Genomic DNA, 27180 nt, shown 5'->3' with positions numbered 1-27180 from the left:
AATTTTTTTCGTCTTCTTTTTTATTAGGTTTTAAACTACATTAATATACCCCTTGATAGTTGTAAAAATGTACCTGCTCTTGTTTCTGAAATACTGTCAGGCATGGGCTCCTGAACATAAAGCTTGAGCAATAGGAAGTGATAAAGAAAAGTAATAGTTTTGTGGATTCAACTAAATCAAAAAGGCAAGTCTTGTACTTAAAAGGGCTTTTTGGCTTGGTTCTTATGTAACAAATCATATAAGAAAAAGTACAGGTTTCATATGAAAGCGGTTCAGAGAAGACAGAGGTTTCAATTTCTTTTTATAGGGCAAAAAGAAAGTTTGGCTTTTCTGAATTGTCATACCTTCTGCTTTAGCTGCAGGACTGTCTTCTTGATCTGGAGGAAATCTTCGCATGTGGCTGAGCAAGTTCCAGCATTCATTAAATTATCACACTTCTCGTGGAGATGGACTGCTGGGAAATGGAAAAATGCTTATGTCACACAAATTACTGGAAAATGTTCAGAAAATTGACATGAGGTTAACTTAGATAATGGGAAACCGATCTGAGAAAATGTGGTCTGAATAGAAGCGATGGCATCCGTCCCACTTTGGATGGAGCTGCTCTTATATCTATGGACAAATTTAATAGTCATCTAAACTGTGACAATCCTGGGTTAAGAATAAGAGGCAGAGTTTCAGTTTTGCACTAATGCCTGCAGCTTCTTCATTGCTGCAACTCTGCAAAAACGTCAAACCACTCAAATTAAATACAGCAAAAGAGAAAGCAAAAGGAGGACAATCATAAAAATAAAAGACATCTCAAACAGAACAAAACAATCAGACCAATAAATGTGTGTCACTGAATATTAAGAGTTCTCTCATCCAAGTATCTGTTAATAAGTGATTTGGTATAAATAAACTTGATTGCAGCAGCATGTTCATGTGAGTATTACTGACTCTAATCCTTGTAGCTATTTGAATTCTGATTTTCCTGAAATCAAAGAAAAAATCGGAGAGGCAGCTGTCTTCCAATCAGGCTTACTAATCAGACCTGAACTCAAGAATCTCAAATTTGTCATTCAAACGGAAAATCACAAAAAACACAGCAGTTTCTCACTCTCCAGTCTCCATATGAAATCTTATAGCAACGGAAGATGCTCTCATGGGAGGAAGTAACAAATCTGCAACCCCTCACTGCTTCACTAGCAACTCAATCTGGGTCAGAAAGATGTTTTTATCGGCCGGCCCATTTGTGTTTTCTTCACATGAGTCCAGCAAACCAGAGAAGACGAGGAGTCGCAGTGGCAGCACTATGTTTGAACTGTTCTGACATGCACAAGAGACAGGACTGTCTAATGATAACCAGGTGACTCTGTTCGTAGTGCCGCTCCAATCATTTTTATTTGTTCTTTCTAACACACCATTCACACAGTATAGTCATCACCACGTCACTTTTCCATGCGCCCCTTAAAAGAAAACGTCTAAGCTCACCTCTCTCCCCCTTGGTGCACGTTTTTCCATCTTCTTCCAGGAAATAGCCTTTCTCACACTCACACCTAAAGCTCCCTGCAGTGTTGATGCAGATCTGAGAGCACGCACTCGCGTTTTTATCTGCACATTCGTCAATGTCTAAGTGTTGGAGAGAAAAAAATAGAAAGACAACCAGAAAAAAAATAAAACAACTTACTTTTATTGCAGCACATTAGGTCCACTTTAACATGCATGTAATAATAAAAAAACACAAGATGAAGAGAGAAAACATGACAAAAATGATTTTAAAGTAGATTTTTATAGATGAATGTAGGGAAGAAATTATGATCTTCATGTTTTTAAATAAAAAAAAATCTAAACATGAAAAATACTTGACATATAGCCTTTCTACAAGTTTGAAATCTGGTGCTTTTTCAGACATACATACAAACTATGTGTTCGGAGAACTTAAATTATTACAATTTTGGCCACTTTTACTTTGCTGCATAAACTAAAAAAAACACTTATTGGAGCACATGTTTGACATAAAACATCCTATGAAATTCACATTTCAAACACATGTGATGTCTAAAAATTGTTCATATATAAATGTTGAGTTTACTCATCAAGTACAGGGGTAAACACTCAAGTATTCAAGCAACACATTAACCATATTGATTCTGAAGCAGCAATAAATGTTATATTGAAACCAGAACATGTGTAATCTCCTTCGTTTACAGTATCTATGTCAAGACTCATCAGTTTTATAAACAAACAAAAAAATAAACCTGTCCAGTTTTACTGGAAATTTCAAAGGCTTTATGTCATTCTCTGTTTTGTAAGAAAAAAGACTAATGTAAACATTGTATGCAGTAGTCAGATATAAAACAAATTATATATAGTTGTTTCATTTTGCTGATGTTTCTACCAGGTCTCACCCAGACAGTAAGGCTTCTCGCGGTTTCTATGGCGCTCACGGTCAAAACGGTAACCAGGGTAACAGGTGCACACCACTCGACCAAAATGGTCAGTACACTGCTGCTCACAGGGGGCGGCGGCACACACGTCGTAGTCTATAAAATAAGAAAAACAGGAAACAATGTCATATCTACAGTATCTCAGTGAAGTTAAGTATGAGCACATGTTGCTAAACCCCAAAAACCTCTGAGACATTTAGTGCGAGCCTCACAAAATATTCCCAAACACACACGCGTCACATCCAAACGTTTCTCCTACCTTCAGGAATGCAGTGGCCCATCACAAACTTGAAGCCCCTGCAGCATTGCTTTCTGTAAATCATCAAATTGACAAAAACACTGAGTCATAATTTCCTTCGTTGGGAAACATTATAAAAACAAACATGACCTAACACCATGTCCTGACGCAACTTGTTGCCTGAGTTCTTGTTTCTGAATCACGTCTGATGATTCTTGTTGAATTACAGTTCAAATCCTCCGCCAAGCCGACTTTGTTTTTGTTGCATTTTTCTATCATTTAAACAGTTTTATTCTTTAATGTTGGTTGTCGACTTTGAATCCACCGAAGAGTTTCAAAAAGTGAACTGTAATCACACGTAAAATGCTTTTTTCTGAATGTGTGGTGTAATATTTTTCAATTTTCTTATTTTCTAATTTAACCCATATATTTAGTTTTCTGTACACTATGTTCATAAAAACAATTTGTGCAATATTTTATAATCACGAATCACGCCTTTTTTAAGATTATCAATAATTATGTGCTCACACTTTGGAGAAAAGTGCTACCAGGTGTTGATTTCACACAGGAACTGTCCACTCGCACCGTGAAGTCATAAAAATATAAAGCAGTCACACTGTTTGATTACACTGTAATGCTTCACAGCTTTTACTCTGCAGCGGTTATGATGATAGGTCCATTCCACATTATGTCTTTTCCTGCTACGCTCAGCGGCACTCAAACGCTTTATTTCCACAATTTCGGAAAACATGACTCTCGGTTGTCACTTTGGAGACCATGTAAGTTTAATGTATTAGCTGAGCACATGGAGTTGTGTTAGCGTTTGACTGCTGTACTTAAAATGCTGACCTGACATTGGTGCTTAAAAAAAAAACTTGGTGTAACTTTTTTACCTTAAGGGGGAATAAAATCTATATTTCACTCACAGCAACACATGTTAACCACATGGTGGCTCTACAGAAAAAGTCTAAGGCATTTATTATACCTTTGTAAAAGAGAAGATACACAAGGCAATAAGTGGATAATAGGAGTAATTAAATGAAATATAAGTGAAGCAGAACATGTTATTTCTAGGCAGTTAAGCTGGCAAACTTTGGATAGACGTTTAAAAGATCTCACATAAAAGACCTAATTGATCATACATTAGAGTACTTTTCAAAGAGATTAATGCCGACTTTATCTTTTCATTTTATTACAATTACATTTCTCTTCTTTGCTCCTTCCACTTACATGAAATTACCAGCTAAATTATCACCTAAAAAATTGGAAATGTCACTGTCATAGAACAATATTTCCAGTAAAACAAAGTAGATCAAAGACTCTGCACCTCTGCAGTTCCATAGTCTGTATTATATGCATTTTTATGACTACAAAATATTCTGAAATCAAGCACTTATTCACTCACTTGACAGAAAACTGACAATCCCAAGAGGAGCAACAAGGACCGTCTTCATTGCTCAAGTGTCCTGCCAAAGAAAATCACCCTCAAACAATCCCATTTTAGTGTCACTTGATACCACAACTGGAGAGGCTATCAAAGAGGGGCGATCGCCTCTCAGGAGAGCTTCAGACACTGAGTTCTTATAAACTGCTTACGCTTGTGTAAATTTAAACAGTTGGATTATTAGTTATGCAGATTTATTGTCTCGGGCCAACACTTTACAATTCTTAAAGTTTTAATAAAGAACTTCTGCATTGCTTTTACTTGTAAACAATGTTTATAACTTTCATGTTAATTAAAGAAAAAAATTAACATGTCACCTAATTAATTTAGAATTTACATTTCAAACTTGTACACCACCTTTACAGATCTGCTGCTGGCTGTACAAAAGTTTCATAAGCAGCCAAAAAAGAAATATATATATTTTTTTAACACTGTGAATTACACAAATTACTTGGATGTCAAGAAGAAAGATCTGCGAATGAGTCATTGGTATTTTCAGAAAATATATCAAAATTAGATTTTTTTTTAAAATAAGGCAATATCGTAGTCAGAAAAGTATGCTACATTTTTGAAAACTTACACATCTGTTCTGAGTGAAAGTAACAAATATCAAATGATAACAACAGATGATATAAAACTGCGTGCAAACATTAAAAGTGAAAGCTGAGACTCAAAGGAATGGACATGAATATGTGGCTGGACTAATTTGATAAGACGAAGATTAATGTTTGAATGTTACAGTATACGTGGACCACCTAAAGTTGATCTGCACATGGTTTGATGTGTGATCCAATATTTGTCACGGTAATACTTTCACGAGGAACGAACAGCGCTCTCAGCAAATAACCAACTTAGCAAAGATAAACAGAGCGAGCTGAAAAATCAGAGGAAAACAAACATGTCTGTCTGTTTCGAAAAGATCAGGAAAGAGGCAACAGCATCTCATGGAAACTGGATCCAAATCTGTGTTAAAGTTAGTTTTTGTTGGACTGTGTCTTTAATAAAATAGCAGTCAGGGAAATACTTATTAAATCTATAAAACTCCTATTGTTCTGTCTCTCATTATGGTATTACACAAAGAACCCTAAATATACTTGGTTCCTTTTTAAAGCACTATTTAAGTACATTTACAGTACTATCTGGTTGATTTCCTATTATTTTTTGTTTATCTTTTATAATAAAGAAATATATATGTGGATGGGATAACCTGAAAAGTAATGAGATGGGAAAAGGTGATCTATTTAATGCTTAAAACAACATGCCCGTTAAAGACAAGGGCTGATTTATAACTAGACGAAGTTCATTGCACTAAATCTATAAAAACACCCAAACACCTTCAAGATTTATGCTAGAGTTAAAAAATGTATCTATTGTTGAAGGTCAGAGAGACTTGACAAATGTTTACTGGGTTCAACGCTCTCACACAATCTGTTCAGCAGAAACTGCTCAAATCTAAATCTCTCTTCACAGTGACCAACTTTGAGAAGGCAAATATTGTGCCTGAGCAATTACAGACGAAGCATTTCATGACTGTCAGTACACAACACGTAATCCCACTAACCAGTGTCACACAGAGCCCCCAGGACCTTTACTAACAATAGCTAAAAGTACAATCATCTGTAAGCTTGTTGTCAGCTTCGAACAAATTCAAAACACATGTGGATTTCATTTATATTCACAAGTGAAAGAACAAAGGGGGAAAGATTTCCCAAAAGCGTTCATGACACTTTTCCACAAGAATATCAATGAGCGGAGTTTGCAGGGTCACAGATCTGCACATTCAAGACCGGCATGTTGTGATTGACATTTGCTGTCAGACAAAGGCCGCTCCGCACTTGTTCAGTCATCACAACATCACAGAAAATTGGCTTGTTTTGCCACCTGTGCCTTTTTTTTTTTTCTTCCCCCGAACAAAAGTTATTTCATTTTGCCAGTAACCCGTATCATTTTACAAGGGCCCCTTGAAATCTAGACCTAAACTAGTCTGACCTCAGTCACCCGGGGTGAAGCATAAGCACTCTAATCACCTTATAAACACAGGCCCTCCTCCAAACCAACATGGTGAACCAGCCTTGTCTGGCTTTGTCTTCAAACAGAACACACTAAATCCTGCTGGCACAATTCATTTAAAACAAACAAACAAATAAAAAAAAATCAGAAAGGACCTGAATGCCAACATCCTCATAGTAGCCATTCTTTTTTATTAGGACCAAGCATGTTATTCTGTCTAAGCATCCTAATGCTAAAGGATCACACACACACACATACACACACACACACAGCTGTGAGAGACAACACAAGCAGCCTGCATGGAGGCTTATTTGTCTAGCATTGCTGCCATCGATATACAATAACATGTCTGCATTCCACACTTGAGAAGATGTTATTTTGCAGCAGCGAGGACAAGACTTTGATGCTAAGATTTACTCGGCTTGACAGAAAAGAAAGAGACATAAAAGTCATCAGTTAATTACAGCTACATTTTATTATTTTGGCTGCACTAAATAACTGGAAACTCTATAGATCAGTAGGGTTGGCAGGCTTCAACATGAATGACAGCTAAGTAAATCAGTAGGTGCTTGCATTGCTTCTCCTTTCACTGTAATAAAACACTTTCAAAAGTACTTTTAAAACTTTGATCTCTATATTAAAATTAAAATGAAGCTTAGCAGTGAATTAATAAACTTGTAAACAAAAGTAAATAGTTCTAATAGTATAAACCCAAAAGGCAGTCTGTAACACCTAACATTAATGTTTTTGTTGAAAAGCTTGACAGGCTTGTAGTGATGGTTTGTTGAATGAAAAGAGCTAACAAATAAAAACCTTAGAAAAAAAAGAGAGTATATTAAAAGCTTTGAAGGTTTGTTGCTTTTTTTGTTCTCTTCCTTTCTTCTAAACAATCTTCTGAGGGGAAAAAAGTAAAAAAGTTTTTGAGTAACAAAAGATGAACGGATCAGTGATAATTTACAGTTTGAAACTTTAAATACACTCATTCTTTCTTTTTAACTGCGTGCCTCTCTTTCTATATTTGACTGGTAATAAATAACTAATAACTTGACGCTGACAAAATAAGTTACTGCCAAAGAAAAAGTGATATTTTCCTTAATGTGAATATAATTTCTCCAGAGATTTGACTAAACAGTGTCAAAGGCCTGCGAATATTGGCTGACTGAACCAAAACCCTCCAGAGTTTAAACTGTGATCTCATTTCTTCTCTTTGTTACCCGTATTCATCACATTCCACGGCTTACTTTCAAAAATATTAAACATTTCTTTTCCACTCATAAACACCATCTGCATTGTCGGAACCAAACATTCGAACCACATCAAAATGACCGTGAAGAGGTGTCATGTTTTCCATTCATGTCCAGGATGTCCCCGAGACATCGTCGTCTCTTTTCACTGCCAAGAGTCTGACATGAGCTTCATTTAAATGTTCGGCAAAACCTGCAGGGCATGCTTTACTAATTCTGTTTGCACAAATTGGATGCTCTATCAACATTATTAACTCTGCCCAAATCAATTATCAGTTTTCGTCAGTTTCCTCTCACCAGCCTCTAATCTCTTCAGCACATCCAGAGGTAAAGCTCTGCGGCTTCCTCCATTTTCAAACCTAAAGCCACGACACAACCCACGACGCTTAAGTCACTCTAACCCCCAACTCTTTGAACTAAAATTTCCAAACACAGTCTTCAGAAAATTGCAGTAGACGCATTTCAGCTGATTCTGCAGCTGAAAAGCACCGCTCTTCAAATCTTTACCTAATAAGCTCATCTCAGTAATTAGTGCCGCAATTCTACATATTGTGCAGAAATTGTGCAGCTGGGACTGATATGACATCATAAGGGCACCACTTATCTTGACAAAAACCAGAGCCAGATAAATTTTGCCTACTATGTCAGGAAGGGAGAAATATATCTGGCAAGTTAGCAGTCAGGCAAAACGACATGAAAGATGGCCGACATGTAGAATATTAATGCTGCTGAAGCAAACGCTTGCTGACTGTGGTCCTGATGAATGCTTCAGGGTCAGAAAAGCAGGAAATGATTGATAGGTGATAGTAGGTTTGTCTAATCAGCAACAAGATGTCCTGTGTGGCCTTTAGAAAATGTTTAGAGGTTATTTATTGTTCAGCTGAATAAATATCTTGTCCTTTGAGGAAGGTAAGCAGCAGGAAACATTTTCTCGGAGCCAAAGACATTCACAGTTTGTGCTTGAACTTTTCTCTTCAGCTAAAATTTCAAGTGACAGTTTAGCTGCTGTCTGGGCTCCGCAGTGCCGGTACCATCTGGGAGTTGTATTATAATGCACAGAAACAACTGAGACACGAATTAATCTGCAAACGGTGATCCTGAATCTAAAACAAGAAAGATTTCCTGATCCTAAAGAAAAGGTTGGTTCATGAACAAGTATTCAAACTAAATAAGACATTAAGGACTTTGAAAATAACATCCAAACAAGTAATACGTAACATAACTAAATGGGAAGCAGAATAACTGATAATTTGAGTTGAGTTGTCATTGATTTCTTATTACAAACAAATGCAAACGATAACCCCCCCAAAAAACAACAAAAACACACACACACACAAAACATACAATTAGAATTAATCTTTTGCAATATTAAAAAGGTATTATTTCTGAACAAATTAGTTGTCAAGACAAACCATATTGCTAAATTTACACAACTACCGTACATTCAGAGACTCAGCTAACATCTATCAATCTGCATCTAGAAAAAAAAAACATCTACCGATTTAAAACAAAAAGGGCTGTGAGTGCATCTTCTGAAGGCCAAAACTTTCAGGCTCAATAGGTTATTTACTAAGAATACAGGAATAACAAAAATATTGCTACATACTAGATAATTTACTGAAGTGTCAGATTTTTGGTACGGATTTCCGCACTATCACACTTACACAACAACATTCCTCCACCTCCCGTGTTGATGTAACTTTAACATTGTTACTTCAGGTCTCTTCATTATCATGTAAAGCAAACACAAAATAACTGCTATGAGATGCCATAAAAGTTTAATATTTTTCTGGCAGGGACAGCTCTTTGTAGTGTCTTAACGTAATATTTTAACCTCAAAACGCTGTAAAGACCAAAAGCAGTTTATTAGACAAAACCTCTTTTTCTCTGTTTTAATAGACATTTGCCTTTTAAAATAGAGAAAAAAAACACTGCAGTTAGATTTACAGGGAGTTGACAGAGAGATGGTGTTTTAACATGTGCTTGGCGATTCTGTAATTAATTGTGGAATTATTGTAAAAAGCAAATAACTTCTAAATTAAATGTTCAATCTTGGCCACCAAGGGGCAGAAGAACTTTTAGCTTCCTAAAACAGGTCTGTCTAACACGCTGCAGACCAACTGGAATCCATACCACAGAAACTATGAGCCTGTAAAACTAAAAGACTAATAAAAATGTGATAGTCTCTTTCCCAATGGATGAATCATTTGACTGAATCTTGCTAAAAACTCCACACACAAAAATGTCAACATGTTACATCTGTCTTTAGCTTCAGTCTGACCTTGCTTCATTTCCGATTGGAAGCATTTGTTGGGAAGAGATGGATTTTTCCTAACTAGTCACAAGAGACCAACACCGAATTTACTGTAACTTTAACAACGTTTAATTTTCACAGACTTTCTCAGGAGAATTAATCCATATTTGGATGAAAGTGTGATAAATGACAGAGGAGCAAGTCTCAAAGTTTGGCCGAACCGGGACATCAGTCAAAAACAGACAAACAGCGACCTGAATAAAATCTTTTCCCTTTTATTCAAGATTAACCGATCTTTGTGGTGCTGTTTCTATCTGAGTTCATATCTTTGTGTTCAGGGAAATAAGTGTGTCCTGTTTGATCACTAACATGGCACATCACCATAACTTACTGGTTAATGGCGATGGGAACTCTGCCTATTAAAGACACACACACGGACCTGATAAAATAACTCACGTCTTGCTTGAAGTTGTTTAAACTTGTCGCTCAATTTATTGTCACTAATTTAAAAGCGATTTATTCTTGCCCTCTTGTTTTCATTTCCTCTCCCCTGACGCAATGACAACAGAAAGACTTGGCAATTGAGAAAAAAGGGGGGAAATGGGGGGAGATTTTTTACTGTGTGAATGTGAAGCAACACAATTCATTGCTGTGAGTTCTTTAAAAACCCAGTCAATGAAATTATTCATTCATGAAAACAAAAAAAGTTTGCTATTTTGGTTACTAGCTAGACAAGCACTAAGAAAATGGCATCCATTGTTTAGTTTACAAAAAATATGTAAACAACCTGTCTAGCATTTGTAATCAGACCACAGAAGGAAGTTAAAATTATAATATGAACAAAGCCATGTTGTTTACTCCCATTTTCACTTTTATCTAACAAATATTCTAATATGCTGATCAACTCTTTTAAAGAAACTTAAAGTCCTGCAAAAAAATATAAAAGAATCCCTTTTTGACAGATTATGTGCCCTTTAAGATTTTCTTACACACATCTACAAATTTACAACAGCGAGCTGACATTAACAGACCAAATCAAAAGCGGTTAAATTTTTTTGTTTACCTTAACAATATTTAGTCATTAAAAATACATTATGTGGCAAATAATCAACCCCTGCAGCAAAAATCCAACAAAACCATTATTTTAGTCTGACTCTTGAGCCAACACTAGCCCGCTCTAACAGAATCAGTCCAACCTTCTGACTCAGCTACTTTTTCAGTCGGTGCTTCCATCTCAAACAAATCAGATTTGACTATGATCCCCTGCACTAGAATATTAAATATCCTAAATCTCCTCAAAATGAAATCCTTCTTTCTTCATGTCACAGTTTAAGCTAGGAAGCTCTCATTGTAATTTCTAAAAAACTTGTATTTCCAAAGCTAAGGACAAGTGCAAGCTGTGTGTGATGGCTCTGAAACTGATGACCCAGGAAATTATTCAGAGCACGGCTGTCTGTGGGCTATTACTGTAAACCATCATGAGCACTTCCATGTGATTCTAATGCAAACCATTCTTCTGGACGAGGGCCAAATATTACCAATCCATGTCAAAAAACTGAGGTTACTGTGAAGGCACCGAACTACTACTTCAAAGAAAAGCTACAGAGATCTTGAAGGGATTATTAGTAATTAAAATTCCTTGCTATAAGTCACATATTTAATAGCTCATCATGTTATCAGTGCAGAAAAATCTACAAGAAAAATAAATACAACAACCCATGTTACATAAACAATGCTAAGGGTTAGTGTGAAAATACTGCATTTCAAGAAAACTGGTCAATGAATAATCGGCCTCCTGAAAAGTGAACTAACATCAACATAATTTCTTGTGAAGTTAATTGCTTTGGCAGTGGAAAATCTCTTCTCCAAGGTTGACAATGCTTGTATAAACATTCTGATGTAAAAAGGAAAAGTGCTTAGCTTTTTAGCTGTCAGAGTTAGTTCAAATTGTTGCCATTTTCCCATATGATTTTACAAGAAACTTGGAAAAATAAATATAAAAAGTCAGCTGAAATGGAAATAATAGTGTTTAACCATTCAGCCTTTTCAGTTTTAAACCAAAAAGCAACACAGATCATCTACTTAATGACTTGCAAGCCCTTATTATCAACCTCACTTTTAAGAATCTAATTAAATGTCAGTAAAAGTGAGGGATGACTAATACTTCTTTTACAGTACATTACATTAAACATAAACATACATGTTGAGAAACTCAACAGAGTATTCTGAATAAATATCTGTACAGTAAGTTGCATTTTAACTAGTTTGTCAATATTGTAAACATTATGGTTCACATGAGCCTGTTGGGATTATCTTAGAGAATATGAGCATTCTCATGGTAGCCTACATTTCAATTTAATACCAGTTTCAAATAAAATACAAACATAGTATGTTTTGGTTTAAGAAATGTCGAGTTGTTTACAGCTATTTGGTGAAGTGGTTACAAAATGTTAAGCAAGTGAGCCAATATCCTGCACTAAAAAATTGGATGTGTATAACACGGCCTTTTACCTCAAGTTGTGTAATTGACCATTACATGTTGAATTTCTGCTTCCATATGTTTCATATGTTCATATTACATGCAGTGAATGAGGTAACCGAGATGTGTGGTAAATTAGCCCACTTGGGGTTTTGTGGTTTTCTTGTTATTTTAGTACCAGAGGAAAATTTTATATTGCTTCCAGGAGCTCCACACAAACATGACAACAATAATTAACTCACATGGTATTCAAAAATAAAAAAGGAAAAAAAAAGCTTTTACTGTACATGTTTCTTTACAAACAAAACACAGACATCTTTAATGCAGAAAAGAGTTTGTGGGGGAGGAGGAAGATAAACGACAGACTAATTTAGGCAGACTGGAATAATGCAGCTCTAAAATTAAAGTATAATACAGCCTTGACAGGTGGACTAACACTGATGGCGTTGGTGGAGGTGAATATCATTAAGATGAATTGTATCTGACTCACATATTAAAATTCAGCTATGAATGAACAAAATACTCAAGGGAGGGAGAAACATCTGTGCTGCTTAAAACGACTAAACCCTGAACCCCCTTCTTCCAATATCTGCTATAAAAAGTGAATGTTACATCTGTTAACAATTTAAATGGCTGATATATGAATGTGCATTAACTGGTGAAAGCAAAACATATCCTGTGGCTACAACTGCTGTCCTTCAGGACCGATAAAGTAACTGTTAATTATTATCATTATAGGAAAAGAAGTTTGGGTTTCAAATGTCCCAGTGTTAAATAGCTATTAGAAATTCAAAATGAAAAGAACAGTTAGGAGATGAGCTTGTTGAGAAGCTTTTATATCCTAGAAATGGGCATAAAGATATTACTTCATACCAATTTCTGCTGCAATTTAATTATAATTTTACAACTTGTTTTATTTCTGGGTCGATATGAAATAACACGTTAGAAACAAGCCTTGGATACACAGAGCAGAGGCACAGAGGCAGAAAAGCCACAGCCTGTAGAGTAATTATCGCTGCGTCACTTAACCACTGCAAAACCACAGTGTGACCAAAACGTGGCCACACAATAGCTCTCCATGGACAGAAACAGATGGTTTAAAGATCAGTGGCCAAACGTAGTTTTTAAGAAATCAAAATACTCACACAAAAAAAAAAAAATCAATGAGCCATGATTTAGAGAACGTGGAAGTGCTTGTGACGTTAAAAGATTATACAGAATGTGGAACAAAACACACAAGCTCTTAAAATAACCGTTTAGTCTAAGATGTACTACCACTGGATGTTGTAAAATCCTATAAAGGAAACATTTAACAGTGAAAATTAACATTCAGCAGTAAAAACAGAAAATAATTTAATCCACGATCTTATTTACAGCATATAGGTGACAAGAGGTTTGGGGGGAGTAGATATTCAGCTGGTACTGCAACATATTCTTAACCATGAAGATGTTCATGCCATCTTTAGCATTTCAAATAGGTCCCTCGTAACTTTACACCTAATTTTTGAAGCTTTATTGTTAATGTCTGTGCACTTTGAGCAGCAGGCATTTTAAAATGACTTGGCAAACAAATAAAATAAAATAATACTAGGCTTAAAGACATAATGTAAAGCCTTTAAACTCATCATATTTTGTTTTCCTCACCTTTTTTTAATCAGGAAACAGATTGGAAACAGATTGGAACAAAATCAAATTTCCCTCTGCATAGTGTTGCCAAAAGGAGTCTCGTCAGAATCACAAAATTTGCAAATAAAAAACATGCTCATGATTATTCAAAGCAAGAAAAGTTACAGCAAGAATAGAAAAAAAGACTCATAATTAACTAATGCTCTAGGTGCCGGACATTAAGAGTGAAAAATAAGACAAGAGGAAGTTTGTAAAGCCTGTATTTCTGACTCACTTAAATTCATCAGGTGTAATAAATCAAAGAAATAAGGCTAATGAGGCAGGATGTTCATGAGTGCTTTGCATCTGCCACTAAAGAATGCATTTTAACACCAACATGTCCTCCCCTGCACTGAACACGCTAATTTAAACCCCAACTCAGCACTGAAGATTCATCCCTTCACTATTAGAGTCTATCAGCTGAACTGTTGTCAAGAATTTAGCTAAACATCATTTAAAATATGAAAATATGAACAATTAAGGGGCATGCAACTGACTGGTTCTTGGCTCTTGTGTAGAGTTGGAAGCTCCTGTTTTAAATCACAGCTGATACACCAATGAGTATATTTAGATTACTTTAACAATTTTATAGTGAAATAACAACAATCAGAATTTAAAAAGAACAACAAAAAAATCATGTTATTACAGTTTTAATGTGCATGGCCTTTTTTTTTTAAAGAAATGGGGTACTTACAACAAAGTCTACAAGCCAAATACTACACATGCAGGTGCAAATAACCCCACTTGTGCAAAAATATTTATAAAAATAGGACATGCACAAGGCCAGGCAAGGAGATAATTCATCATAACTGTCAATGAGCTAAAGCAACCAGACATGAAACCAAAGCACATAATAGCCTGGTTGTTACCATTTGCTCCTAAGACAATAACTGCCACATTTATTTGTTTTTTCATAAAAGATGAGTGATAATATCAGTAAAATACTTGAAAAAGAAACTTGTGGTTTTTAAGCACATGTGAAAACTACCACAAACTATAATGTCTCACTAGAAAGGCTATATATTTGCAACAACGGATCAAGCTTTATTCTACAATCAAATACATAAACGAGAGATAATGGTTTTGAAACGACCAACTATAAAAATTGAAACTGCATTCTGGTTTTGTGGATGAAGCCACTGAAAATCAGTGATAATGTGTGTAGTCTGTTGCCTTTTTCACAGCTCAGAGACGACCTCAGAGGAGATTATAGGAAAGATAATAAGCCGGGGCTGCACAGTGGTGCAGTTGTTAACATGAAAAAAGAAGACAGGAGTCAGTCCTTTAAACAAATAGTACAGTCACAGTTGTTTTAGCAACTGTAGGAGCAATAAATCTTGTATACTAGGTTAACAAAATTAGTGATTCTTCCAAACAAAAACCTCTGTTCAACCATCATTTTCCACACACAGGCAGCAGTGATTTATTTTAGCCACAACTAAGATTAATCCCAGACTTTTAACAAGTGGTTTTCTGATGACAAAGGTCAACCCACACCAACATACCTGTTAACACACATATCAGTAATCCAATCTATACCTCTGTTTACTTCCTAAAGTCTGATAAAAACATTTCCATCTCAAAGTAATAATGACAAAAGTGGGTAAACTTGTTTGATCAATATCATGCATAAAACTGCAATAAATTTTGGCAACCAAAACCAAAATCAAAGATTAGATTTTCTTCTTATCTTAGCTTTCATTTTGCTGTTTGACTTGACTTGAGATACCGGATATAAGCAGCTGAAATGAGCGTCCTTCACTGGACGGTCGGGCTCAGCCTAAGAGACGGGGTGAGGAACTTGGCTATCAGAAGGAGCTCAGACTGGAGCCTCTCCTACTTCACATCAAAAGGAATCTTTTGAGGTGGTTTGGGCATCTGATTAGGAAGCCTCACACTGGAGGTCTTCTGGGCACATCCCACTGGGAAGAGACAGACCGAGGACTCGCTGGCCTGGGAACACCTTGGGATCCCCCAGGAGGAGCTGAAGAGTGTGGCTACAGAAAGGGATGTCTGGGTTTCTCTCTTGGACTTGTTGCCTACTTGACCTGACCATGGATAAGCAGTAGAAGAGAGTTCGATGAAAGGATGAATGGATGACTTAACATATTTTTTGTCATTCAGTGATTTAAAATACACTCATCTCGGTCAGCTCACATCCCCATCACCTCCATCCACCAGCATTTGATACTAACCAGCCTTGCAACCTCTGCTGACTGTTACTTTTATTTGCTTCTCGGTTTACAGGTTTCTCACAGCGCATGCAAATCAGCTGCAAATCTCCACCATGCGAGTAGTCAAAACCGGTTTCACTCTCCTTCGAACGAGTTTTCTGACTTCACCTTCCTGAGACTAGAAGGGTGCTCTGGAGATTCAAAGCAGAAATCCGCTACCTTAGTGTTGATGGCGGATTTTGCTGATAAAAGGTCTTGTAATACATAAACTACATTTTATAGACAAGTGAACAAGGCTGACAACATGATTTTTATTGAAGAGGGGAATTTAATATATTTATCTTCACACTTGACGCACAGCAGGATTTAAATCACACAGACGAGGATCACTTAACGTGGCAGTTGACCTCCTCCTTTGTGACTTTACATCCTTAAAATGTTTAACCGTGTGGGAGCTGTCACTGACGAGCGAAACCAAATGTTCATGTCAACTCTGAAAATTCACACTGCAATCTCCACAGCAGCAGTCTGCTCCACTTAACAGGCTTCATATCCACTTTCTGACCATTGACAGAATCCAGATGTTGATATTTTTTTGTTGACAGGACATAAGGCATTATTTTATGGACATGGTAAGTGATTTTACACATTCAACTCCTTGTAAAGGTGAAGATTTATTGCATCTTAACAACAACCTGCAGTCCACTTCTGTTCCTCTGATTGCTCCATAGTAGCACCGCACAGTGAAACTCCACCAGATGCTTTAAATCATTTAAAGTATTTTTGATTGGCAAGATTTGCAGCAGTTATCGCAATGCGCATTTATCAAGGTTAATTCTGGTAAACTCTGTTTTATTCAAAGCATTGTTAAGAAACATCTTGGACTAATTTTATGCTCTTTCTGCAAACAGCTTATTGACTTTATCAGTATGCATTCTTGATTTTCAAATGCAATTCCACAAAAGCTTAGACTGCTGTCGTTCCTAAAGGTCATTTTGGATCTTGTGAGGAATTGGATTTTTTGTTTCTGTTTTGTTTTCTTTATGGTTTCTCTGGGGGTTTTATTTAGTGTTTTCGATTTGTTTTTTTTCCTGTGTTTTGTTTTACTTCTGTTTTAGTTTATTGGTTTGTGTTTAGTTTCTGTTTTCGTGTGTTTTCACTTCCTCATTCCTCCTCAGTCTATTTCTCCCTCTGCGTTCCTGTCACGCCCACTCACACCTGTCAAAGCCTGTTAATCTTGTCACCTGTCTCCACTTACCTAATTATCCTCAGCACTTTAAATACCCGGTCATTTCTTCCACTAGTCGCTGGTTCATTGTTTTTGTTTGCCGTTAGCTGCCATGCTCCGTACCTTGTCTCCTTGTTGTTCTGCCCACCGTTGTTTGGTTTTTGTTCTTTTCAGTTGCTGCCTCGTCAGCTGTTTGTTTTCATTTTGTTTCTTTAGTTTAATAAATTAGTTTTTTTGTTCGTCTAAATTATGAGTCTGCGTTCTGGGTTCGCCTCTGTCTCCACGGTTCCTGACAGATCTGAACCTCATCTAAAATGTGATTTTGATATAGAACAAACCTGGGCATTGTACGGCCCCAGGGCCGCATACGGCCCTTTGATTGACTCTGACCGGCCCGTGTAATGTTAATTGGAAATTACAAAATAAATATATTTTCTTATTTTACCTGATGCATGGACTGAAGCTGCATTGCTTTTATTTTGAAGTTGTTTTTTATTTACGTACATGATGACGCAAAACGTATATTGAGGCATGGGCGTGATTTGATCGTTGTCACTAGCAAGTCACAAGACGACTTTAGCCCTCAGAAATGTCTGCTCATGCTAAAAAAAGAAAGGTAGATGCCGAATGCAGGGTTTTCAACAAAAATTGGACTGCTAAGTATTTATTTACTGAAGTGAGAGGTAAAGCCGTGTTTAGTTTGCGGGGAGCAGATCGCCGTGTTTAAGGACTACAATTTGAGTCGGCACTACGAGACGAAACACGGGGAGAAATTCAAGAACGTGACTGATGCTGAAAGGGCGCGGACATCGGAAGCTTTGCTAGCTAAACTGCAAAAGCAGCAAGGCTTTTTTACCAAGCTTCACACATCCAGGGATGCAGCAACCAAGACCAGCTTTGTGATAGCTCACAAAATCGCTAAAACCAGTAAGCCATTCTCGGAGGGGGAGTTTATCAAAGAGTGCTTGGTGGACTCTGCAGTTTTAATATGCCCTGAAAAAAAAGAAGAATTTGAGAAAGTCCCGCTCTCCAGGCGAACCGTGACGAGAAGGGTCGAGGACATATCGTGCAATCTGGAGCTTCAGCTGCAACGTGAAGTGGCAAGTTTTGACTTTTTCTCCTTGGCTTTGGATGAAAGCTGTGATGTCCGTGACACAGCCCAGTTACTTGTATTTGTCCGCGGGATAACGCCGGACTTCAAGATTACGGAGGAGCTGGCAGCAATGCGGTCGATGAAAGGGACAACTACAGGGAGCGATCTCTTCATGGAGGTGAATGCGTGCATGGACACACTGGGACTGAAATGGGACAGACTGGCAGGTGTCACAACGGACGGTTGTCCAAATCTTACAGGGAAAAATGTGGGACTTTTAAAACGTATGCAAGATAAAGTGGCTGAAATCGACACAGATCAGGAATTAATTTTTTTGCATTGTATTATACACCAACATGTGTTGTGCAAGTCAGTGCTAAAAATGAACCATGTTATTAATGTTGTTACTAACATAGTAAACTTCATCAGGGCACGGACATTGAATCACAGACAGTTTGTCACACTTTTGGAGGACCATGAGTCTGAGCATAGTGACATCAGCTACCACACACCTGTCAGATGGCTCAGCCTGGGCAAAGTGCTAAAAAGAGTTTGGGACCTGAAAACAGAGATTCGAGAGTTTTGTGAGATGAAAGGCAAAGACATCCCAGAGCTCTCAGATGAGGACTGGATGGCAGATTTTGCATTTGCTGTTGATGTGACCGCACTGATGAATGACCTGAATACCAAACTGCAAGGCAGGGGCCTTTTTGTTCATGAAATGCACACCCTGGTGAAGGCTTTCATGAAAAAGATGCTGTTTCTTTCAAGCCAACTGGAGAGCAACAATCTCACTCACATGCAAACCCTGAAAGAAGTCACACCATCAGCCGATCACCTCCGCAGGTACTCATCCATGTTAGGAGCATTGCATTGTGAGTTTTCAAGGAGATTTGAAGATCTCAGAACAATCGAGGATGAAATGCACATGATTTCCTCTCCCTTTACCTGCGGTGTGGATAATGCACCCAGTGATGTTCAGCTGGAACTCATTGACCTGCAGTCTGATGCAGTACTGGCAGAGCTCTTTAAATCAGGATCTCTGCTGGATTTCTACTCTTCTCTCAAGGAGGAGAACTTTCCAAACATGAAGAGACATGCTCAGAAGATGTTGGTTCTCTTTGGCTCTACCTACATATGTGAACAAACATTTTCAATGATGAAGTTCACGAAATCCAGGTACAGATCATCTCTCACTGACGATCATCTGTCAGCTGTGCTTCGCATCTCCACCTCAGACATTCAACCTGATTTTGATGCACTCGTTAAAGCCCAGCAGAGACTAGATTTCTCTCACTGAACAAGAAAAAATAACTTAAAAATGTAAAAAGTTTTAAATGGTTGAGTTGTGCATGAATTTAATTGTATTGTGGTTATTTTTATTTGCATGTTTAGTGTGTTTTTATGATGCCGTTTTAGTGATTTATTGCCTTTCCCATTGTTTTGTGAAATTCGCTTGAATAAATTACATTTTTTGGAAGGCAACCTCATGTTTTCATTGCTTAATTATAACATATACTCTTACCAGCTTGTCAAAACAATGCTATTTGCTGCTTTTTACAAAGAAGTACAGTTAATATTATGCAGAATTGAGATCAGCCTTTTGGCCGGCCCTCCACAATATTTTCTGTTTCTCATGTGGTCCCATGGAAAAAATAATTGCCCAACCCTGATATAGAACAATAAAGTTTGTTTGGAATGGCGCTTGCATTTTTCAGGAACCATAAGTAGAAGCAGTGGATAAAAAGGACATGGATAAAGACGACAGACTCGTTACTCGCTGGATTTTAACCCCAGCCGGTCAAAGCAGATGGCCGCTCGTCCTGAGCCTGGTTCTGGTTCTGCTGGAGGTTTCTTCCTGTTAAAAGGGAGTGTTTTCTTTCCACTGCTGCCAACGTGCTGCTCAGGATTGGGAACTGCGACGAAGTGAAGATTCACTTCCTTAGATAGATAACTTTTACTAATTGGCTCTTTATAATGTATGTAAATGTTTTTGTACAGAGCCCTGAGGCGACTTTTGTTGTGACTTGGCACTGTATAAATAAACTGAATTGAATTGAACTGGATTTCTAAGTAATTCAAAGTACACAAGAGCATGAGCGTAAAAGCATAATTCATGAGGTAATTTACATTGAACAGTGTAAAACAATGTTTAGATTAACATGTTTAACTGTGACATAGAGTTTTGTTTGTTTTGTTGACATGTTAGTTTTGTTTCATTAAGAGCGCAATAGGTGAACTTGTCTGAATCTTTTCAACAAGAAGATCTCCCGATAGGCAAGACATATTTTGTCCATAAATCTGGACGAATTCTAGCTTTTAATCCCAAAAGATTTTCATGAGACATGTAGCAGACCAAAAGACAGAAACATGATCTAACCGTGGTTCTGCTGAACTCCTTTAGATGTGCCACAGTATATCTTCATGGAGACGATTACTGGAAGTATGACGATGATGGCAACAAAGAACCTCCATGTGTATTTCTTGTGCTGAAAGATAGTTGAATTGAGACAGGGAGCAGAAGTCCAACTGAGACACTTTTTCCAAAGTATGGAATCAGTTTTATTGTAATGTGGGGAACAGTGTTGACAACAAAGTGACACGTCGGCCCTTGTAGCCAAGTTGAATAATCAGGCAGAAGTGATCGCCTCACTGAAACGCTGCAGCAACTTTGAATTAATGCCAAACTAACTATAGAAATCAATGACTGCTTTTGCACTAAATGAAATCTACTTAGTTTATTTTACAATTTTCTAAAGTAATTCTCAAAGAGGCACAAAGAGGGGAAAAAAATCTGTGTAGTTAATATTAGTGAAATTGTAGGAATTCATAGGGCACAAACAATGCTGGCTGGATTAGTCAACAGGATGGGTCATGACTATGATTCTCCAGAAAGATGAAAAAATGCTCTGCTCATTGTTTTTCTAGTTCACACAGGTTTCAACGTTGCTGCGTGCAAAGTAGAGAGAGATGGGGGAGAACAAAATGCTTAGTACCACCAGAAGTGTTTGGAAAAATAACAAAGCAACAATTACACACACCATCCATCAACTATGTGTAACTGTTACAGCTGTGAAGTGGAAAAACGAACTTTGTCTATGTTCTGCTTGTTCTCCGGAGAAGCTTTTCCTTCACAGGTTAGGTAAAGCTGACACAGTATAGATAATAAATCAGGCCACTGTTTCATGTTCTTTTTGACATCTAACAAAAGTTACAAACAAAGAATGTTTAATGGGTATTCATCAGTGGATTTAGCCTAAAAAAGACAAAATTTACTTCTCTAACAGCTGCTATGAAACATGTTCCTCAGGGGGTCCTTTCTACAAAACCGGGTTATCAAGTCAAATAAATGAATGCTAAGCTAAATTTGGAGACCCAAAAATCTAAATCATAGGTTAAAAATAGGTTCTGCTGTGGTGTTCTGTCTGCAGCCACCTAGCTTATTCAGTAATCCTGCTTTATATCATAAACCACGATGAGAAACGTGTCTGAACATTAAAGATAATGAGTTTATGGAACAGGGGTTGTGGTTTTGGAAAACTACATTAAAAAGTAAAAAAATATCACTGTCAACATAGCCAGCAATTATCAGCAGACCGACGAAGCGAACAGAAACCAAACTCTTTACGTAGATAAGCCATACTACTGATCATAAACTGATGTCTGGGTGATTCACTGCAAAAAACACAACGGGCCTCAGCGCAGAAAGCGTTGCCAAAGTGGGACAAACAGCTCACAGCTTATCATTTTAATCAAACCAGTCACTGGTTTTAAGCAAAGTATTATGTTGCAATCACAGGCATTTGTGATTGAAGTACGTTTGGAATGGAAAACCTGCAATGTATTTTTTTTTTCCTTCTTCTTCCTCTGAGCCAAGCACATTAAACTCTACAACCTGCGGAGCTGCCAATGTCAGCACAGACTCTGAAGCCTGAAAATGCTGAACACCCTGGCATTAAAAACAGGAGAAAACACACACAACATTTCTACATTTAGATTAAAAAAAAAAAAAAGGGGATGAGAGAGAAGGCTAATGCCTGAGTTGGCACTGGTCTCTGATGTCTCCTCTGCTGCCTTTCACAACATGATAAATGCCTCCAGAACGAACGCTAAGCTGTTCACACAATTGCATAACACAGAACACACTGTCTGTTTCAAAAATCCTTGGACAAATTTACTAAGGCCCCAAATACAATTTTTTTAAATTAAAGGCCTAGAATTCCTCGAAGGATTGCATGTCACCTGCTGCCTTTTACGATTGTTTGAAACAAAGATAATCTTATGACGAGAAGGATGGAGTCATACTCTTTTAGTTAAACCTTTTAATTGATGCTATGTCTTGTGTGATATTGTGGGATGTGAGCGTGCTCAGACAATGTGTTCAGACTCTCAGCTACTACAACACTAAATTTTGGTCAGTATCTGTGAAATGGGCTGGGTCATAAACATTTTTGCTGGCTGCCATCTTGAACGAGGGTGACGCCAAAAGTTAATCAGTTGTAGATGTGCATCCAGTGATTAGTTTCTTAGACTTTAAATAAATGGTTCGTGAGCTATTTTGCCAACAAACAAACCCGCACACAACTCTTGCGTTTGGTGGCGGGCCATAATTAATTATTTGGGATAATTACATAGAATAAATCACTAGATGGTTAAAAACTAATACCAAATATCTCCTTTTTTCATGTTAGTGGTATGCTTTAGTAGCTTTAAAAACTAAAACCCATAGGGAAGTAACGTCATCTCAAATTGTTCTTTCAGTATGGTGAAGAAAAACAGTTTTTACAGTAACAATTCAAGATGTGCACTGATACTCTCACAGGCTAATGGATGCCATAAGTTTCTATATTTCAGCAACACAACTTTGCCAGCTTAAATCTCGCTTGGTTCCCTGTGAACAACTTCTCACTCCAGCCAGGGGATATTAGCCCAGGCATATAACTGCTTTTAAAGGAATTCAAATTCCACATTTATCCAATCAAAGTCATCCTTTATAGTTCGAGTGCTTTTAATGAAACCTCTTTAGTGGCCATAGAGGGGTTGATCTGCTCACACCATGAACCGAAATGCACCCAGGGGACATCGCATCGGCTCTTAGCTGAAGCAGTTTTTCTTTCTTTAAATAAACAGTGTGGGGAAACGATTGTGGCTGCAGCCAATAACCGTAAACCAACATCATTATGTTAAGAGTGTGTCTGAGATTTGAAGATCAAACAGGATGCCACTGAACCATGGCCAAAAGTTTGCTAAGCTTTTGCAAAAACAACAAAAAAAAGAAAACGTTCAAGGTCTACACTTGGAGGAATTCTTTGATGAGGTCAGCAAACAGATGCTGTTTAGTTTTCAATACCTTCTCTCAAATAGAAGAAACAGAAACAGACTGGCTATAAATTATATTCTTTGACACATGTTTGAAATTAGCTCCCTGAATGAGTCGTGCGATTTTGTTTCCCAAGCGACAGCGCACATCCCATCAACATAAATCACAATGTGCCAGCAAACACAGCATCACAGTCCGTTTAAGTGGCATCTGAACATTTATCAGCTGTCCCAGACAAGGATAAAAGCATCCCCAAGAGTATATGATCAAAGTAAAGAGCTGCATGGGAATGATTCAGTAGCACTCTGGTTTTAGTCAAATCATTCAAAGTTCTGAAAAGTTCATTTCCGGTCATGAATAGCTAAAACATTTGTTTGACTTTGCTGCATTAAACAAAATCCTTACTGTTTTGTCCCACAGGGATAATTTCTAACTCGTTACCTTTTTCCACAGAGGATTGTCAAGTCTCTAACGGCATTTTTCAATATGCTTGCGAGGCAGCCTCGTGTACAGAGGACGGATTAACTTTTAACAACTTAATCCAAAGCGTCTGACAGGATCTCTGCGGCGAGGCAACACTGTGTCCACTGTATCTGAAACCTGTCAACGTTTCAGATGGTGTCAGAGAATAACAGGCCAGCATGGGGGCTTACAGATATCTAGATGGTGAGAATACCTTTAAGCCACAAAGGATCATGAAAAATCCTTATTTGTTGTTAGAAATCCCCACATTAGTTGATAATAGCTCACTGTAGAGCTGTGACTTCATTTAAACACCCTGAACGTGATCATTCCTGGAAAGCAAAGTAAACAGAAATATGTGTTTTATGGTAGAGATTTAGAAGTAGGCTACTAATCATATACAATATATGTGCTTTTTAAGGCTGCGGTAAAAAGTAAGTTTGAACTATCTTTCCATTTCTGTCAAATTATTGATTTCTTGCATCATTTGGGAGCTATTGTACTGGACTCAGACAACAGCTTTACAGTTTCACAAAATTATAACCCTTTTAATATTATATGTGATCTACATTAAGGAGGAATAAATCCCTCTGCTGTACCTGTAACATGTTGTAATTTCTCCAGTCGACTTAACGCAGGGGTACTTTGTGGTGGAAATGTTATTTTCAGAGCACTTCTCTCTGCAAAAAAAAAAAAAAAAAAAGGAAGATATTCTGAGGCGCGTTCGGAGTTTAAATCTCTCGCCGTCATTTCGTTCCCACATGTTTGAGGTAAATTACCCTTCACTGACGTCCTCTTGCTGGTAGGACCAAAGCAGAGCTCCGGAGAAGCACATGCAGGTGACGGTGAGCAGCAGGGGACTCCTGTTGGCTTTCAGCAGCATCACGTCGGTCCTCCTCCCCAGTCGACAGTCCGTCCACACTTGGAGCGACGACTTCACACTGCTTCAACTTCAGCATAAAAAAAAAAAAAGTTAGGAAGCAGGCAAACAGACCCTCCCATTCTCTAAGAGCTGCTGAGTATCCACCGACAAAGAAGAAGAAGAAGAAGAAGAAGAAAAACGCTGTCACTTGTCTTGTCAACTCAACTTCTACTGCTTTCATGCGTTCAGCACTTATGTCAGAAAAACATAATAACATTTTACTCCCACATGCATTCAATTATTTTATTGACGCGATAAATTTCTCCAGAAACAAATAAACCTTTTTAGCTTATCGGTCAGTTACCGGTGAGACGTTAAACATTAATAAAGCGAGCTCCCATATTGACGCACGCATGCGCACTGGGTGTTTTCAGCGCCTTTTGAGCTTTGCTGCCCCCGTACGGCGGAAAATGAAACAACACCTTCCAAACGCTGGAATGCAGTTTGAGATCAAATATACAAGAAAGATTGTTTTCTAAAAAAAAAACGCTTTTTTGTAACTACTTCAGCAAAACATTCAGCTTGTTTGGCACATTAGCACTATGAATTTTGCTTTTTGATATATTTAATTTTATTTTCATATTTTTCCCTTCATAGAAACACATTAAGACCTTTTCAAATCCTTGAAAAACATTGTGCATATGTGATTCATTTTTAGCTTTTAGCTACAGTTTTGCTCATTTTAACTGTAGCTATGTATGGTTCTGTGGCTTTAGCTTTAAGCTTCTGTTTTGCTCATCTGAAGTTTTAGCTACTGTTCAGATAATTTGAACTTTTACTTACTGTTCCGCTGATTTTAGTTTTGTTTTTTTCACCAGGTGACTGGGGGCCCTTATTCTGAAAGAACGAGATCGCGAATACAAGCGGCTGAAATGAGTTTTCTCCGCAGGGTGTCTGGGCTCTCCCTTAGAGATATGGTGAGAAGCTCGGTCATCCGGGAGGGACTCAGAGTAGAGCCGCTGCTCCTCCACATCGAGAGGAGCCAATTGAGGTGGCTCGGGCATCTGGTGAGGATGCCTCCTGGACGCCTTCCTGGTGAGGTGTTCCAGGCATGTCCCACCAGGAGGAGACCCAGGGGAAGACCCAGGACACGCTGGAAGGACTATGTTTCTTGGCTGGCCTGGGAACGCCTTAGGATTCCCTCAGAGGAGCTGGCCCAAGTGGCTGGGGAGAGGGAAGTCTGGGCCTCTCTGCTAAGGCTGCTGCCCCTGCGACCTGACTCCGGATAAGTGGAAGAACATGGATGGATAAATGGATGGATAGATAGATGGATGGATGGATGTTATTTTTTTGTTTTTGCTTTTTTGTCCAGTCTCTGTACATGACCATGACAACACATTGTGGATGCTTAAAAATGTGGAGGACAACAGAAGTGTCTTTATGCTGCGATGGAACAGGGCAAAAATTAAAACATGTGCTTTAAGAACTAATATAGTTAAGAATAACATTGTAACTTTAATATTTTAGAGCATTTTTAAAAGTTGTCAGTAACCCACAGCATGTACTGATGTTTTTTGTAAAATTTCATCATGTAATAAAACCAAAATACAACTATTATTAAAAATTGGAAATGTAAAACCAAATGAGAGATTTAACCTTCAATTTCTCTGTTTGTATTTAAAGTAGCTATTATTTCAGTGTGGGTTATTGAATTTATAAGTTGTACTTAAATACATGGGAGTTCTTTAATACTTTTGCATAGTACTCAGTCAAACGTTTTACTGAGACCTATATTAAAGAGAGATTTGTTGCTTTCATGGATGATTTGGAGAAGTCCCAGGCTTCAAATTTTATCTCACAGATGTGTAAAATTAACAAAATGAGGCACAAAAGTCAGGTAAATGAGTAGATTACAACAAAATGACTACAGAAAATAGGTCAAAAACAAGCTCACAAACTTAAAAAGACAACAAATTACCACATATATTTGCCAAATAGCAAAGGTTCAGGAACAAACGTATTACAAAGTGAAAAGTGCAAAAGTTTTACACATCTGTTAGAAGCATCTCATGACAATCCCACATGAAAGCATAAATTATGTTTGCTTGTTGTGTCTCTTTGAGTCCGAGCATTTCTGTGCTGAGGAGATAAATGAGTGCTGTCTTTTCACAGGGGCCCATTGATCTGCAATCCATCCTTGCAACTATTGCATTCAGCCTCATCAATTTTAAGTAGGTGCACTCACTACGTTGGAAACTTTCTCTCATACTTTATCGGA

The 27180-nt window shown here is 37.6% G+C and overlaps 1 protein-coding gene across 3 annotated transcripts in view; it reads right to left on the bottom strand.

Annotated features, from left to right (window-relative positions):
- ccbe1 (collagen and calcium binding EGF domains 1) overlaps positions 1–25301 on the bottom strand; it is a 35394-nt gene extending 10093 nt beyond the window's left edge. Inside the window, exons 1-6 of one of the 3 annotated variants that reach the window (XM_025004046.2) lie at positions 24820–25301; positions 24640–24720; positions 2689–2741; positions 2391–2525; positions 1474–1611; positions 345–451 (exon numbers count right to left, since the gene is read on the bottom strand). In XM_025004046.2, the coding sequence (XP_024859814.1) occupies positions 345–451; positions 1474–1611; positions 2391–2525; positions 2689–2741; positions 24640–24720; positions 24820–24923 (618 nt within the window). In that variant the 5' untranslated portion in view covers positions 24924–25301. Of the gene's footprint in view, positions 1–344; positions 455–1473; positions 1612–2390; positions 2526–2688; positions 2742–20638; positions 20750–24639; positions 24721–24819 lie in introns of those variants that run through there. The other 2 variants (XM_017407560.3, XM_037979245.1) reach the window with 2 other exon arrangements.
- Between the last annotated feature and the right edge of the window lie 1879 nt (positions 25302–27180).

This window comes from Kryptolebias marmoratus, linkage group LG14 (assembly GCF_001649575.2).
Source record: "Kryptolebias marmoratus isolate JLee-2015 linkage group LG14, ASM164957v2, whole genome shotgun sequence".
Classification (NCBI taxonomy): domain Eukaryota; kingdom Metazoa; phylum Chordata; class Actinopteri; order Cyprinodontiformes; family Rivulidae; genus Kryptolebias; species Kryptolebias marmoratus.
The sequence above is the reverse complement of the archived record's forward strand: the minus strand, read 5'-3'. Positions and strand labels throughout refer to the sequence as shown.